Below are 18,095 nucleotides of genomic sequence, written 5' to 3'. Positions count from 1 at the left end.
GAAGGGCAAAGAAAGGTGTGAACATGGCCAGCCTAGCGTGGGCAGTGGTTGAAACAGACCGGATGCAGGTTGGTTAGAAAGTTTGTTGCTGGCACAGGTTGAGCAGGGTGACACATACTCCCTGCCATCCTTGGTTAAAGTGGGCCACCAAAAGTAGTGCTGCAAAAAGGATATGGTGCGGTGGACCATGAGGGTGGCATGAGAAGCGGGCCGTGTTTGCACACTGGATGACCTGGGAGAGGACTGCTGAACAAATAGGCGACCCGGCGGACCAGTCCCTGGGTCCAGCTCGGGCTCCTGGGCTTCCCGGATGAGGGTCTCGATCTCCCAAGATACAGCACTGATGTTGCAGGCGGCCGGGAGGACGGGTTCGGGATCCGCCTCCTCTTCTACGGTGGAGAGGAGCCGGGAGAGTGCATCTGGCTTCACATTTCGCGACCTCGGTCTGTAAGTGATGGAGAAGACAAAACGGGTGAAAAACAATGCCCACCTGGCCTCGAGTCGTTGAGTCATTTGGCTGACTGAAGGTACTCCAAGTTTTTGTGGTCAGTCTAAACCACGAACGGCTGGGTGGTCCCCTCCAACCAATGCCTCCATTCCTCCAGGGCAAGCTTTATAGCTAGCAACTCCCGGTCCCTGATGTGGTAACTGCGCTCTGCAGGGGAGAGATGACGAGAAGAAAAAGCACATGGATGAAGCTTGCCACTCACCTGCTGATACAGAACTGCTCTGCTCCCACCCCCGGAGTCGGAAGCATCCACCTCCACGATGAGCTGCCAAGAAAGGTCCGGTTGGCACAGGATGGGTGCCGAAGAAAACAATTCCTTGAGCCGTGAAAAGGCTTGCTGGGCAGCCTGGTTCCACTGAAAGGGGACCTTGGGTGAGGTCAATGAAGTGAGTGGCAGTGCGATCTTACTGAAATCTTGGATAAATCTCCGGTAGAAGTTGGCGAAATCCAGAAAGCATTTAAACTGCCGGCGATTGGGGGGAACAGGCCGCTCCACCACCGTCCGCACCTTCTCTGGGTTTGCTCTCAGGTTCCCACGCTCAATGATGTAGCCCAGAGGACACGGGAAACTCACAGTTTGTTGTTTTAGGAATTCCCCCCCCCCCCCTTTAACAAATAGCTGGTCCTGCAGGAGGCGTTGGAGGATCTGATGGACGTGGACCTGGTGTTCAGCAAGCCTTTTTGATAGGATGAGAATGTCGTCTAGGTACATGTAAGGAAGAGGACTCCCTAACTACATTTATTTGTATTATATTATCTGTATAGCACTTTAGAGCACACCTTTCACTTTATTAAAAGCACCTTATCAAGCACTTTATTTAGCATTGCACTTTAAGCATGGATTTGCACAGTAAAACATTTGCACACAAGAAGTTTAAATATTTATGGATTATTTATTGGGAATTTTAAAATCAGTTGGTAGCCTTGATTCAGATCCTGCACAGCTGCTCCTCATCAAGGAATGTGGTGGTTGTCTGTCAGGAGAGAAGAATGGTGATTGAGATTATGATTAAGGTTTACCAGTAAGGAAAACTAATGCAAATGTGTGTGTGAAATCTAGGAAGAAAAGTGGCGCAAATAAGTGGTTGTAAGATAATGATTACTCACCTTTCTTGCCTGTGTCCTCTTCAGGGTGTTTGGGCAAATGTTTCCCCGGGGGTTCAGACACCATTTAAAGGTTCCGGGAGAGACCATTGGTAAAGAGAGTGTGGTGAATCTTTTGTGCTTGGGTTTCTGGGTTTTATAGTATTGGGTTTGGTGTAAAATTAAAGTGTGAAATATTTATTAATATGAAAATGTGAAATGTATTTATGTATTTATTTATTCTAATTGATATATGATATACTGTGGTGGAAGGTTGGGATTTAAGAATTTACCTAAGAGTGGAATAATGGTTTGGTCTGTGACAGCTGAACATATTTAAGGCTGCTGGTTGTCATTAGAGGAGGATATATTGTGCTGTGAAGAAGCTCGACAAGTGAATTGTTGTAATGAGAGCTGTATGGCAAATAAATACTTTTGTTCCACTGCACTTGCCTTCGTCCCTCTCACTGTGTTTCCAGCCGCTAAGGGCTGCTCTAGTGATGGGTAGATGAGGCCTCGTGAAGCGTTTCAGCACATTCCCCAAACTGTATCGATACTGTGTCGACACAGTGTTGCTGTTTTGCTCCATGCTGACACCTGCTGGACCTTAAATATCATTGCAGGGAACTTACTTGAGACTCACAACAGACACTGATTCAATGACATAGTCATACGTGTATACACTGTAAGGTATTGTACTTTCCATGGAATCATTTTATATGTTTTACATTGCAAATATTGTAGACATCTTTAAAATATATTGTGAATGACATAAAGTAAAAATTAAAATGAAAGTATTGTGAATATAATATTACCCATTTAAATGTAATTGATTCAGAGTTTATTATAAATTTCTATTCAGAAAAATAAGTTTATCCAATGTTTTGCATTCAGTCTATTGCGGGGGAGGTTTCACACCATTTCCCCAGCTTTGGAAAACTCACAGGCACAGATGAAGCTGGGGTACACAAAAACTGTAAAGTCAGGTGGAAAAAGTTCTGATAAGATGTCTTCCTCATCCCCAGTACCTTAAAGGATCCTCTAATCTTGGAATGTTTCTCTCCGACACTCTCCACAATACTAAGGGGTTGGAAGTCCTTTATAATAAACTTCAGGACTGCCTGGTCCAGAACAGTCTTCCTAGATGCTTGATTTCAAAATAATAAAACACATATTAATAAAAAAAAAAGTGTTGATAAAGCTGTTCAGTGTCAATATACGCCTACCTGTGTTCATTCTCAGTGTGTTTGTCTCCTCATTTTCATGTTTGGCTCTGTAATGCCTCTGTAACACTGAGGAGGTGCTTTTGTTTGTAAGAAAGCTCCATGAGAACAGATGCGACATTTATCCTGCATAAAATGAAATAAATAATTTACACTGCAAGTCACATTGCTGTTTTCCTATTCTGATAGATTACACTGAAACAAAGACAGACAAACTATTTGCAGTTAAAAGATCAAAATGATCCCACACAGCAGAAACATTTCCATTTTGTTACGGAAAGATGTGTATTTTTATTTATCTTTGCGAGAGTCAATTTGTGGGGGGGTTTTGGTGGCGACTCGTTCCGTTGACAGATGCGGATGCGGTACCTTTTAAACACAGTTTGGCGCGTTGGTAATGAGCGATACAGCAGCTGTATCGATCATGTGACTTTTTCTTAAAGCGACGCACGCACCGATACAGGCATCGCTAGGTGAGCTTGATACATGCGCCGGTGCGTCAGTGTTGCTGGACCCATCACTAGGCTGCTCTATTACAAGTGGTGTCAGAAGTGTGTCACTCGTGCCACAGTGAGAAGATGATGACAAGAGGTGGAAGAAAGCCAGGCCAAGAGGAGCAGCCTGATGAAGGAGTTGGAGCTTCATCTGAGCTAGAGGCCATGGTAGCAACAAGCCCTGAGGACAAATTGGAGGAGTTGACAGGGTTGGTGAAATCTCTTATGCGGTCTCAAGCAGCCAGAGACCAAAAGTGGGAGAAGGATTTGTCACGTCAGGAGCAAAGGTGGAAAGGCATGCAGCATCAATTTCAGCAAATCCAGCTACAAGTTAATGGTGTAATTGATAAGCCTGATCCACCAGAGGCGCCAGCGCCCCCTACAACATCTGAAGAACAAGAACATGGATTCAATGTTGAAGACATTCCAGTGGCCAGTGGGTCCAGGTCTTTAATTGAACCAAAACTTTTTCCTCTGTCACCAGAAGATGACATTGAACATTTTCTGACCACATTTGAAAGAATGGCAAATGTGTGTCGATGGCCCAGAGATGAGTGGGCTATTCGTCTGGTTCCCCTGTTGACGGGTAAAGCCCGCACAGCCTACATTCTTATGGATGTAACAGACTCTGAGAACTGTGATAAAGTGAAAGAGGCAATTCTGGCAAAATATGAGATCACTGCTGACACCTACAGACGCCGCTTCAGATCTATGAAAGTTGAACCAGGTGAGACGCCACGTGAACTTTATGTAAGATTGAAAGACCTGTTTTCAAGATGGATTAAACCTGAGAAATCAACTGTTGAAGAAATATCTGAGCAGATAATTCTGGAGCAGTTTTTAAGAATGGTTAACCCAGAGCTGGAAATCTGGATACGTGAGCGTGACCCGAAGACGGCAAAGGAAGCAGCTAGCCTCGCAGAGGTTTTCACTTCAGCCAGAAAAGGAAGCAAGAGCACCTACTTCAGCCGGGAGACCCACTACGCCCAACCAAGTAAGTCCATTGGGGGTGAACAGGGTTCTGGTCAAGTTCAGGCTAGAAATCTTTCTAGTTCTAGACAGTTCCCTTCCCATAGACCTCACAATGTGAAGAAATCCTTTAAGTCTTCAGTTCAGGATATTAAATGTTATCACTGTCATAACTTTGGCCATACACAACAATTTTGCCCTGCCCTTAAGTCAAAACCATCTCTTTTGTGTGCAGTTCCAAGACCAGCCACAGAGCCAGTAGGAAAGAAAGCTTGTACTGTCCCTGTTTTAATTAATGGGCGCAAAGAGGAAGCTTTGCTTGACTCTGGGTGTTTCCAAACTCTTGTACACTCTAGCATAATTTCAGGAGAAAAGCTAAGTGGGGTTGGGGCTACAATAAGTTGAGTGCATGGAGATGAACACAGGTACTCTACTGCTGAGGTTTACCTGACAGTGGGAGGTCAAACCTACTTGTTAGTGGTAGCTGTGGTTCCCAGTTTGCCATATTCAGTGATACTTGGTAATGACATCCCCACTCTCTTTGATCTAATACATCAGTTAGATTATGACCCTCAAATGAGTGCTGAGAAAGACATTCTAGGTGATGAATCTGGAGGCTCACTTCCTCTAGATATGACAGTTGAACCATTTAAACCCTGTCATGTAGTCACAAGAGCACAAAGTGCAAAGGAAATGATGCAAGAGCTACCCTTTTTTGAGGAGTCTCTCGAAACAGAGCCAGGGAAGATTAGGAAGTCTAGGGCTCAGAGAAGAAGAGAAAAGTTCAAAGGCTCAGGGGAAAAAGGTACAGCATTGTTTCCTAAGCTGAATAACCAGCTTGAGTTTGATGTTCCCTCAGATTTAGGTGCACTCCAAAGAAGCGACCCTACTCTAAAACCCTGGTTTGAGAAGGTAACAGAGTTAGAGGGGGCTAGTCAAGGTCAGGTAAGCTGTCTTGTAGATACTGTTTACCTAATTAAAGGAGGCATCTTGTACCAGAGAAAGGGGAAGTGCGAAGCTGTAGCACTCCCACAACAGTTCAGAAACAAAGTTATGGATTTGGGTCATTCAATTCCATGGGCAGGTCATATGGCTTTTCACAAAACATTGAATAGGATCAGCAGCCATTTTGTTTGGCCAGGGATGTATGTCCAGGTTTCTGAGTTTTGCCGTTCCTGTGAAAAATGTCAGTTGACCTCAGGCAAAGGAGTAGCACGAGCCCAGTTGCAACCACTGCCAATTATTGAAACACCATTTGAGAGGCTAGGCATGGATATTGTTGGCCCTTTAGAGAGGAGCTCCACAGGTCATCGCTACATATTAGTCATATGTGACTATGCAACACGGTTTCCTGAGGCCTTCCCACTCAGATCAATTAAAGCCCGTCACATTGCTAACTGTCTGCTTCAGCTTTTCTCTAGGGTAGGCATACCAAGAGAAATTCTGACAGATTGTGGAACGAACTTTCTATCCAAGTTGTTGCAGCAGGTTTATACGCTGTTAGGGATAAAGGGACTTAAGACCACCCCTTATCACCCCCAAACGGACGGGCTAGTGGAGAGATACAACCAGACTCTCAAAAGTATGCTGCGCAAGTTTGTCTCTGACACAGGTGCTGACTGGGATCAATGGCTGCCATACCTTCTGTTCGCCTACCGGGAGGTCCCAGAGTTTCCACTGGTTTCTCGCCTTTTGAACTTTTGTACGGCCGCCAAGTGAGAGGCCCCCTGGATCTGCTTAAGGACTGCTGGGAGGACCCCAAAGCAGAGGGCAAAAACATCGCAGCCTACGTCATCACCATGAGAGAGAGGTTGGAGAAAATGGCATCACTGGTGCAAGACAACATGAAAGCTGCACAAAAACATCAAAAGACATGGTATGATCAGAAGGCCAGGGATAGGGTCTTCCTTCCAGGTCAGAAAGTACTGTTATTGCTTCCCACCAGCGATAACAAGCTGCTGACAAAATGGCATGGACCATATGAGATCGTCAGACAAGTGAGTAAAGTCACTTATGAACTGAATATGCCAGAAAGAGTTAAGAAATATCAGACATTTCACGTGAACTTGTTGAAGGAATTCCACAGCCGACAAGAGCCGGTCCATCAGTTACTGGTGCGTTCAGTTAAGGATGAGGAGGTGACTGAGAAGTTCTTTCCAACTAACATTCAAGTTTGTGCTTCAGTTGACCTTTCTCATTTGTCTCATACTGAGCAGACTGATATTAAACCACTCGTGGACCCACAGCTCTTTCGAGAAACACCAGGCTTCACATCACTGGTTCAGCACAAGATACGGGTGAAGGAGGATGCACCCGTTCGACAAAAGAGCTACAGAATTCCAGAACGGTTGGTGCCAGTGCTGCAGAAAGAAATAAAACTGATGTTGGATCTGGGAATCATTGAGTAGTGAGTGGTGCAGCCCAATTGTTTTGGTACCAAAGAAAGATGACACCCTGAGATTTTGTATTGATTTCAGATATTTGAATGCAAACTTGAATCCAAGTTTGATCCCTACCCAATGCCCAGGGTGGATGACCTGCTGGAGAGAGTTGGATCAGCAAGGTACATTACGACACTTGATCTGTGTAAAGGATACTGGCAAGTGGCTTTATCACCAGAAGCGAAAGAGCTGACAGCCTTCAAAACTCCTTTTGGTATGTACCAATTTAAAGTCATGCCATTTGGGCTTCAAGGTGCACCAGCGACATTCCAACGATTAATGGACCATGTACTGAGAGATGTGTCAGCATTCTCTGCAGCATATCTGGATGACGTGGTGGTGTACAGCCAGTCCTGGGAAGAGCATGTCATTCACCTACAGAAGGTGCTACACTCCATCAGAATGGCTGGACTGACTATTAACCCCAAGAAGTGTTCCATAGCCAAGAGAGAAGTGGAGTACTTGGGCTTTGTGGTTGGCTCTGGGAAGATAAAGCCGCAGGTTGGAAAGATTGAAGCAATTCAGTCCTTCCCAGTTCCGACAACAAAAAGGAAGGTGAGAGGTTTTCTTGGTCTAGTAGGCTGGTACAGGAAATTCATACCTTCTTTTGCAGAGCGATCCACTGTACTGAATGACCTCACAAAAGGCTCAGCCCCCAACAAAGTGCGTTGGACAGAAGACTGTGAGCAAGCATTCAGAGACCTCAAGGAAGCAGTTTGCACACATCCAGTTCTACACAGCCCAGACTTCAACAAGCCATTCATCTTGCAAACTGATGCTTGAGTTTGGCCTTGGGGCTGTCCTTCAGCAAGAGGTGGATGGTGAAAGAAGGCCTGTGGTGTTTCTGAGTCGGAAACTACTTGACAGGGAGACGAGGTATTCGACAGTGGAGAAAGAGTGCTTGGCCATGAAATGGGCTATCGAGGCCTTGAGGTATTATCTTCTGGGACGTCACTTCACTCTAGAGACGGATCATCGTGCCCTCCAGTGGTTGAACCGCATGAGGGATGCGAATGCCCGCATTGCAGGATGGTACCTGTCTCTGCAGCCTTATGACTTTACGGTCCAGTATAGGCCAGGGAAGTCAAATGTGGTTGCTGACTGTTTATCTAGGATGACAGAGGACTAAAGCACTTCACGCTTAGGAGAGGGAGGAGGAAATGTATCTGGAAATGTTTCTGGGTTTTTATAGTATTGGGTTTGGTGTAAAATTAAAGTGTGAAATATTTATTAATATGAAAATGTGAAATGTATTTATGTATTTATTTATTCTAATTGATATATGATATACTGTGGTGGAAGGTTGGGATTTAAGAATTTACCTAAGAGTGGAATAATGGTTTGGTCTGTGACAGCTGAACATATTTAAGGCTGCTGGTTGTCATTAGAGGAGGATATATTGTGCTGTGAAGAAGCTCGACAAGTGAATTGTTGTAATGAGAGCTGTATGGCAAATAAATACTTTTGTTCCACTGCACTTGCCTTCGTCCCTCTCACTGTGTTTCCAGCCGCTAAGGGCTGCCCTGTTACAGTACACAAAAGCACAACGGTTAATAAAATCACGCAGATCATCATTAACCAGAGCCTGGAAAACTGCGGGTGCATTAGTCAACCCGAATGGCATCACCAGATACTCGAAGTGGCGAAAGTGAGTGTTAAAGGCAGTTTTCCATTCATCACCTTCTCGTATACACATCAGATGGTAGGCGTTGCGCAGATCCAACTTGCTGGACACCGTCATCCCCTGGAGCAACTCAAATGCAGAAGAGAGCAAAGACAGTGGGTATTTATTCTTTACCTTTATCTGATTCAAGCCCCGATAATCAATGCATGGCCGCAGTGTTTTGTCCTTGTTGGTCACAAAAAGAAACCAGCGGTGACAGGGGAGGTGGAGGGACGGATTATGCCTACCGCCAGTGACTCTGTAATGTATTTCTCCATTGTGTCTCTCTCTGGCCAAAAAAGACTGTAAAGACGGCTGGACAGTAGTAACGCAATCACACGGTCGGTGAGGAGGTAGTGAGCGGGCCCTGTCTTTACAGAAAACCTCCCCGAGATCACGATAAATCCTTGGGACCGCAGAGAGGTCCGGTGCCTTGGGCGGTGCTTTGATTTTCGATGGCGGAACAGAGGGAGTAACAGCCAGGAGACAGTTTCTATGACAGTTAATTCCCCAACCCGTAATCCTCCCCTTCTCCCAGTCAATTTGAGGGTTGTGGAGAGCTAGCCAGGGGTGTCCCAGAACTAAGGGCGTGAGGGGCGCTTTGAAAGCAAAAAAACAAATCCGCTCCATGTGGTTACTGGACAGCGAGAGGACTAATGGCTCAGAAACATGGGTGATGACCTGACAATGCGCAAACATGGAGAGGCTTAGGTAACACTTACAATGCAATGTTCAACTGCTTGGCCAGAGCAGAGTCAATGAAATTTTGCTCTGCCACAGAGTCCACAAGGACAGAGGGAGAGTGGCCGATAGTGTAAACAGAAAGCGTAGCTGGCAATGGAAGTCGGGGGATAGAACAGCTAGTCGACAGATCGCCCACCAGTATCCTCTCCGTTACTGGCGGGCACGCCCTTTTGCTAAGCTCAGGCAGGAGGAAACTGACTGACCCTTACGGCCGCAATACATTTACTCACCCGCAGCGAAGCGGCAACAACGATGTTCCACGGGCGTGAGCCATGACCGTCCCAGCTGCATGGGTTCCTCCTCCGGCTCAGCTAAATCCGGTTCACGTGACCCCTGGGCAACTGTAGCTCCTTCAGAGCATTCCACAGGCTCGTGAAACACTCGAGCATGCATACTCCGATGTACACGCACCCGATCGTCCACTCGGATGCACAGCGTCATGAGGGCATCTAAGGAAGAAGGCAATTCTCGAAGCATTAGTTCATCTTTCAGTTCCTCATTGATGTTACTGAGTAGTGTGCTTTTCAGTGCTTCTTCTCCCTACCCCATCTGTTCAGCCAGAGTCCAAAATCAATAGAAAAGTCCGCCATGTTCCGCCTACTTGGTCTGAGGGCTAGCAAGCGCTGGCTGACTGCGGCCGCAGTAGACTCTGTAGCCCTATGGGGCCAGCCGGGCAGACACAGGGACCATGACAAAATCAAGTTAATGAAGATCTAAAAGCCACTGTACAATTGGTTTACAGTTGCTTAATAATGCTCAGCATAAACAAAAATGATTTAGAAATAAAAAATGTTTAAAAGTGTGAATTGTCATGAATTGTTGAATGATGGTAGTTGAAAGAACGCTGAATTGTGATGTTAAAACAGGCATTACAACAGAAATGTGTCCATTACACTGCAGAGCAGTACAGTGGCATGAAAAACAAAAGAAAAAAACACACACTCTGCATAGTTAGCAGGCAGCTCATAAGACTGGCATAACACCTGCTCCTTCTTTTTCAGTTGTAGGTCCCACTGCTCCCCCACAGCTTCCTGGAAACTGTCCACAATCAACAAGCAGGGGAACATGGATACCTTTCAGTGGCCATTGTTATTCCTTCTTCAGCTCAGTGACCAATGACTGGGCCCATGCCACAACTGAATGTATAAAAATGGGTAAGTTATGAAGAATTCAACATACACAGAGAATTATGTCCATGTTTATGACCTTTAATATTTAACTGTTGTACCATGTTTATCAGGTGCTTCTCTAGTGAGTATTCAGGATCCTATTGAGAGTAAATTCATAGAAGAGAATGTGGAGATTCTCCAGGACAGTGCTAAAACCTTTTGGATTGGCATGTACAAGACACATGAAGGTGAGGTTAAATTCAGCGTAATATATACATGTATATACATTCATACATTGGATATGTGTGCGTGCTGCATTACATAATAACTTAACATGTGTCTCTGCTTCAGATAAGTGGATGTGGATCGATAACAGCCCTTTGGACTATACCAACTGGAAATCAGGAATGGCACAGTCAGAGTCGTGTGTGTACATCAGTTCTGACACTGGTCTGTGGAGTACGACAGACTGCACAAGGTCATTTTCTTACATCTGCAAAACACCAAAAGGTAACTTAAATAACCCTTTTTTAAAAAAGAAATATTCGAATTAGCTTTGTATATATTTATTTACTTACCGATTTATCATTTTTAGTTATTAAACCTACAGAAAAGCCTCCATTTGTTGTTTAAATTTTTAAAATCTGAGTAAATTCACTGCTTCAACTCTACATTCTTGCCTGCTTAGCCCACGTCGTCCAGGAAACTACACACGGGTCCGCTGGCGTCATTGTTGCTATACACAGAAACATTTTTTTTTGGCTAATACGCTTGTGGCTTCATTTGAAAAACATATGCCATGCGAATGTGTTGCTGAATTTTCTTTTTGCTCTGCTCCAGACACAAATAGCTTCCTGATCTTCAATGAAGATCACAACAAGTGCGTAAAGGTGGAGAGTGCCACGTCTATAACAGTGGCTGCTTGTAATCCTCATGCCAAAGATCAAGAGTTCCGATGGGTCTCTGAGTCTCACCTCCTCAGTTTGTCCCTCAGGCTGTGTTTGGGTACTACAGCAATAAAAGACTGGGTGAAGGTGCAGCTCATGGAATGTGATGAGAGCAATGACCTCCAGCATTGGCAGTGTAAGAACGATACCCTCTTTGGCCTAAAAGACCAGGACCTGCACTTAAACTGGGGCAACTACGATGAGAAAAGCGTCATGATCTACAAAGGTTCAGGGTTCTGGAGTCGCTGGAAGATATATGGCACTCAGGGGGACCTCTGTTCAAGGGGATATCAAGGTAGGAATGATGAGTACAAGAGCCTACAACAATAGCTAAACTCAAGTGTGCTTTAGCTTTGTAGAAAGTTTAGAAATGTGTTTTAGAAGGTCCCTGAACAGTGCATGCTTTAAAGTTTGTTGTTTTAGGAATTTGTAAAGAACAATAAAATTTTTCTTACTTCCATTAAAATTACAAATGCAAAATATTATTTTCTGTACATAGTAAACCAGGTTTAAAAAGTGCTATGGCTACAGATGAAATTACATTTACCATCTAAATATGTTGAAGTATGTGGAAGGGTTTTTTTTTTTTGTTTTTATCTGATCTGAGTACAAAACTTGCTGGTTACAGCATACCTGATGAGAAACTTTCAGTGATCACAGTCAGGTATTGTGTAGTCTGCTGAGACTGCATAATTGTCAGTGCAGCACAAATAATAAGCAGTGCTCATGAAGGCACTCTTTGTGCACAGCACTGACAGCCAGTCTCAACTGTATAACTAGAATCCATCGTGGATAGGTTAAAAACCCACCCGTTTTTAAAGCTTTGTAACTCAAACAACCAAAGGCTGTATTAAGTTTTAACATTCATCACATTAAGGTCAAGCTAAAACTTATTTATAACACCTTATAACCTATTTGCCAGTACAAGTACGTGTTTGCACACTTTAATGTACTTCTGGTTTGGAGTGATTTGCAGTGATTCTTACTTGCCATTTGCAGCTTTGCAGCAATATTTTAGACAACAGTGAACTTCCCAACATTCTGGAGTGTTTTGGGAAAAAACCCTTTACAACATGGGAACATGTCAGGACTGACATAATTAATTAATCAAATACGCCATAAAATAATTAATTAAATGTGTCAATAATTAATAAAAATGTAATAAATACATTAAATACATATTTATGACATATGTAGTTAATTAATTATTGACACATTTAATTAATTAATGACACATTAAAATAATTATTGACACATTTAATTAATTATTTAATTATTTTTTTATTTAATTCATTCTGACACTCTCACCATGAATTTATTTTATCTGTCAGCCTCAACCATCAAACTCGATTGCTGGTGTGGACTTGGGACAGCCAGGTATCCCTGAATGCATTTCAAATCACAGGCAGCAATGGTGGTGACCTAAAGTTTTAAAATATTTTTCTGTCACCAATTACACTTTTAATAGTGTTTTAGCCGCGAATGTAGTGGCGTAATCTTCACATGTCTGGTCAGGTTGTCAACATAGAAGATGTTTGCAAAGTGCTCGGAAATGTCGCTAGCTCTGCTAACAGTCAGCTGACAGTCAGCTGACAGAGTGTACCGAGCTCAAAGCCCCGATGTTCCAGCTTAACTGCTTTTTTTACTTAACTTATTATACACATATATATATATATATATATATATATATATATATATATATATATATATATATATATATATATATATATATATATATATATATATATATATATATATATGTATATATATATATATATATATATATATATATATATATATATATATATATATATATATATATATATATATATATATATATATATATATATATATATATATATACACATATTTTTGATAATTCCACGCTGGTTGGAAACCCAAATAAAACACGCATTAAGAGGCTCTAATGACTCTAATGGCCCATGTCACCTCTACTTGCGTCTGCATAATGATGTGAAGAAATATTTTATTAAAAATTATTATTCAAAAAATAATTTAATATGAAGGCAACAGGCAGAGTGTTACAGGCATAGCCCTAAATAATGTAGCCTCATGGGCAGTGTAGTCCATGTTGCAGGGAGAATGGAGTGCCATACCCGTTATGTGTCTGTGAGCGTGAGGGAGGGAGAAAAAGGAGCGTGGAAAAGTACGAGTTGTCGCGACCAGAAACGGGAGCTGGAAGCATGTAAATATAATAATAACCACTGCAGCCAAAAAGAGTGCCTGACGAGCCCATTTGTAAGTAAGCTATTAAGACTTGACTGTACAATAAGTTCCGTTGGAGCAGCCTTTGAACGTCTCTCTCTGTCTCTCGCTAGCAAAGTTGAGCCAGACAACAAAGTAAAGCTAGTTTTCGGCTACGAGCCCGACACGGAACCCGACGTATTAACCAGAGGTCCCTTTACTACGGTTCGGAGCCTCGGAATAGTTTTCTATACGAGATCGCTGCATAAAGTGCAGATTTACCTAATGTCCATCCTACTGTTGCTCATTTATATTAAGATTTAAAAATCTAGTTGGTACTAGTATGTCGAGGACCCTTCAGTAATAGTAATAAATCACACAGCAATCGTACATTCATGTAGTTGTAAAAAGCATGACAATATATTAAGTAATCCAAAGAATTCCGAATATGTTACTCTCATTGAGTAACATAAACGAATACGTTACAGAATACACTGTGGGGCATGTATTCTGTAATCTGTAGTGGAATACATTTTAAAAGTAACTTTCCCAACACTGTATATAACCGGTTTGTTTACATATTCCACTCTCCGTGTTCCACATGTTGCATCTGCAGAGTCTCATTTTCACCAAACGATAGTCTCTTTCTGCCTGGTCTTGTGTCTCTGTGCTTCTGTAACATAAATAACGAGCTGACATTTTCCTCACGAGACAAGCGATCAGCTCAGCAGACCTTCAGTTTACCTGCATACACCCTGCTCACCTGTCAGCTGTTTAACACCTGCTGCTAATTCAAGAAACACCCCCACCTTACCTGGTGATAGTCACAGTTTAACTGGGCAGCTGGTGCTCAATATAACGCAATGTCGGCGCATTATTCTGCACAAGATAAGTAAATATCGTTTGCTTCTTGAGCGCAGAGCTGTTAGAGCTTGTTTCCCTACAGAGCACTTTATTGGCAAGCCCACTTTATCAGCGGCTGAGATCCAATCACCGACACACAGCTTTGAAACCTCCACTGAATTTTAGCTCTCAGTGGAGAGCTGGACTGTCTGTCGGGTCACGTCTACCTCGCTGTTTTATTTACAACTGAGCAATTTGGTTTGGCTAAGATTAAAGTTACGTTTCATAACTGCATAGTTTTATTGAAGTTTAATGTCTCACTGGCACATGTGTTAGACTGAACCATTCGAGTTTCTTTATTATCTGCTGTTTTGGATTTTTTAACAGTGAATTTTGAGATTAAACTGACTTTTAAAATGTTTTTTTATACAAAGAAGAAAGAGAAAGCACATTTCCACCGAGAGGAGCAGCATTTGTAACAGCATGTTCATCATGACGACTGCAACCTGTACAGAAATATTACATCATCAGTTTTTTAATAGTTATTCAACTGTATTCTAAGCACCAGCTGTCTGTTAGAATTTTCAGAGTTTACTAAACTAAAAATAAATGAGGTTAACATATGATTTGTGGGAGTTTTTTTTTATGTTAGTGTTTTGGTCATGTTATATTTAACTGTCAAATGCTTGTTAGAAACTATAAAACACATCGTGCAGACTTCTGGATGTTAGAAGAAATCTAATACTGCTCATGAATGAGACTAAAGGCAGGAAGGTGTCCTTTAAAACTAAACATGTTATTAGCACCTCCACATTTATATCATAGTTTCTGATATAGCACGTGTATTTCAGTAATAGCCGATTTATTTCAATGTAGTGGTGTACAGTCACACAGCTAACATGGGCGTAATCGGTGATACTGCTTAACTATAATTTTTCCACCTTAACTTCAGTTAACCAAGTCAGACAGTTCTTTTGCAATGAAAAACAAACAGTGCCAGGTGTTTAATTCACAGCTGCTTATGCAGTAACCATGGTAACCACAGACTCTGAGTGGCTGGATCGAGGCAGGTCAGACAACAGTTTTACATATATGATCTTAAAACAGGACACAGCCACTGTACGTACTGATATCATATCACATGTGTACATTGACTGAGTCTATGTTTGATGTTTGTTCTATATCTAATCTTCACTCTCAAACATTTAAACAGCAGCGAGTCTACAGCTGAGAGAATACAACCTCAAACTGTCAGAGCAGATTTGATTTACAACAGTGTTGCGTTAGACTGCTATATTTTTATGGTTTTTATACTATAGATTTTCACGTCTCTGGAATCGTTGGCAGTAATAAGAATGATTTTCTGTAAAATAATATTGATATGACCAGTGTTGGTCAAGTTACTTGAAAAAAGTAATCAGTAACTAATTACTGATTACTTCCCCCAAAAAGTAATCCCGTTACTTTACCGATTACTTATTTTCAAAAGTAATTAATTTTGTCTGTGGATTTCCCATTCCCTGGTAGCGCAATCGGTGCTTGCTCAGAAGCTAAGGGGTTTTTCGCTGTAAAAAGAAGTTTTCTTCCCACGCTCATACTCTCTCCCGCACTCATATATTATCCTTTGTTGATCTGCACACAGCTGTTGCCACGAACGTCGCACTCGCTTAAGTCATTGTCATGAGACACTCGCAAAAAATCACAGTTTTAGTAATACAGTAACGCAGCGTGCTTATGGGAAAGTAACAGTAATTTAATTACCTTTATTGCAATAGTAATCCCGTACATTACTTGTTACTTGCAAAAAGTAATCGGATTACTGCCCATCTCTGGATATGACCCATGAATTAGATCCGTAGATGACAATTAGATTAGTTTGATGCTGCCGACACTTTCGTGTGACCCAGCTGGGAAACACTGGGTTAACTCAGAGAGCTGAAGATATCGTGGATATGCTGACCGCGCTCCGTGGTGTACAGGGCCGTTTACCCTCATGATTAATATTCACAATAAAGCTGGAGCGGTTGGTCCTGGCTCAGCTTCGGCGCCTTGTGAGCTCATCACTGGACCCACTTCAGTTTGCCTACCAGCCTGGCATTGGAGCGGATGATGCCATCATTCACCTCCTACATCGTTCCCTCGCTCACCTGGAGACAGCTGGGAGCACTGTGAGAATCATGTTCTTTGATTTCTCCAGTGCCTTCAACACTATTCTTCCCTCGGTTCTGAAGGACAAGCTGGAGAACTCTGGAGTGGACCATCACCTCACTACCTGGATTTTGGACTACCTCACCGACCGACCACAGTATGTGAGGACTCAGGGCTGTGTGTCGGACAGGGTCGCCTGCAGTGCACGGGGCCCCACAGGGAACGGTTCTGGCTCCGTTCCTCTTCACCATCTACACTGCAGACTTCTCCCACAACTCCACCCAGTGCTTCCTGCAGAAGTTCTCTGATGACTCTGCAATAGTCGGCCTCATCACTGATGGGGACGACAAGGAGTACAGAGGACTGACTCAGGACTTTGTGGACTGGTGCCAGCTGAACTACCTCCAGATCAATGCCAGTAAAACCAAGGAGCTGGTGGTAGACTTCCGCAGGCACAAACATCCTCCACTGCAACCACTGAACATCCAAGGTATGGACATTGAGGCTGTGGACAGCTACAGGTACCTTGGTGTTCATCTGAACAACAAACTGGACTGGACTCATAACTCAGACTCCCTCTACAGGAAAGGGCAGAGCAGACTGTACCTGCTGCGGAGACTCAGGTCGTTTGGAGTGGAGGGCCCACTCCTGAAGACCTTCTATGACTCTGTGGTGGCCTCAGCCATCTTTTACGGTGTGGTCTGCTGGGGTGGCAGCATCTCTGCTGGGGACAGGAAGAGACTGAACAGGCTGATCCGAAGGGCCAGCTCTGTTCTAGGATGCCCTCTGGACCCAGTGGAGGTGGTGAGTGACAGGAGAATGGCGGCTAAGCTGTCATCCCTGTTGGACAACATCTCCCACCCCATGCATGAGACTGTGACAGCACTGAGCAGCTCCTTCAGAGGGAGACTGCGGCACCCACGGTGCGGGACGGAGAGATTTCGCAGGTCTTTCCTCCCCACTGCTGTCAGACTCCACAACAAAGACTTTAACTGATCAAACACACACATGTGCAATAACACTAAGTGCAATAATCTTCCTGGCATCGTTGTATTTTTACTCAGTTGTATATAGCATTTGTATTCTATTTTTATCTTATTGTATATTTTATTCTATTTTATTCTACTGTATATAGTATTTTATTTTATTCTATTCTGTACAGTTGTGTACTGTATTTATTCTTATTTTATTTTATTCTAATTTTTGCTTCATAACTTTTGCACTGTCCACTTCCTGCTGTGACAAAACAAATTTCCCACATGTGGGACTAATAAAGGTTATCTTATCTTATCTTATCTTAAAAATATTAGCCGAACATCATGAAGTCTGTATGTGTTTCATAGTGTCGAACAAGCTTTGTACTGGGACCTGCCCTTTGTTGGCGGTAATAACAGCTCGATTGCTTGGGAGGCGAGCGGGTCTATCCTACGTTTTGGGATAGACTAGGCTGGGCAGACATCTCCGAAATCATTGAAGCACTTTGGCAAAGAGGCTCGATCTTGACAAACCAACCAGATATTTGAAGATTAAAACATTACATTCTCGGCTAAAAAAAAAATTAAAACTGTATTTGGTGACACACAAACAGGGTTTTTCAAATTACAGTTCTGTTAGTTTCCACATGCTGGTTGATGGTGTGCACAAACGCCTTCTAAAAGGAATGGCCACCAGGCCAAAGCAATGATTTTGACTAGATCAGCGTAAACCCTGTCCCTTGA

General features: G+C 43.0%; 1 protein-coding gene across 1 annotated transcript in view; it reads left to right on the top strand.

Annotated features, from left to right (window-relative positions):
- LOC120441801 (macrophage mannose receptor 1-like) overlaps positions 1–18,095 on the top strand; it is a 38,659-nt gene that overhangs the window by 15,861 nt on the left and 4,703 nt on the right. Inside the window, exons 4-7 of the mRNA XM_039617214.1 lie at positions 10,127–10,279; positions 10,366–10,482; positions 10,586–10,744; positions 11,075–11,476. Of these exons, the coding sequence (XP_039473148.1) occupies positions 10,127–10,279; positions 10,366–10,482; positions 10,586–10,744; positions 11,075–11,476 (831 nt within the window). The remainder of the gene's footprint in view (positions 1–10,126; positions 10,280–10,365; positions 10,483–10,585; positions 10,745–11,074; positions 11,477–18,095) is intronic.

The sequence above is a fragment of the Oreochromis aureus genome, linkage group 9, assembly GCF_013358895.1.
Source record: "Oreochromis aureus strain Israel breed Guangdong linkage group 9, ZZ_aureus, whole genome shotgun sequence".
Lineage (NCBI taxonomy): Eukaryota > Metazoa > Chordata > Actinopteri > Cichliformes > Cichlidae > Oreochromis > Oreochromis aureus.
This window is presented reverse-complemented; position numbering and strand designations above follow the sequence as displayed.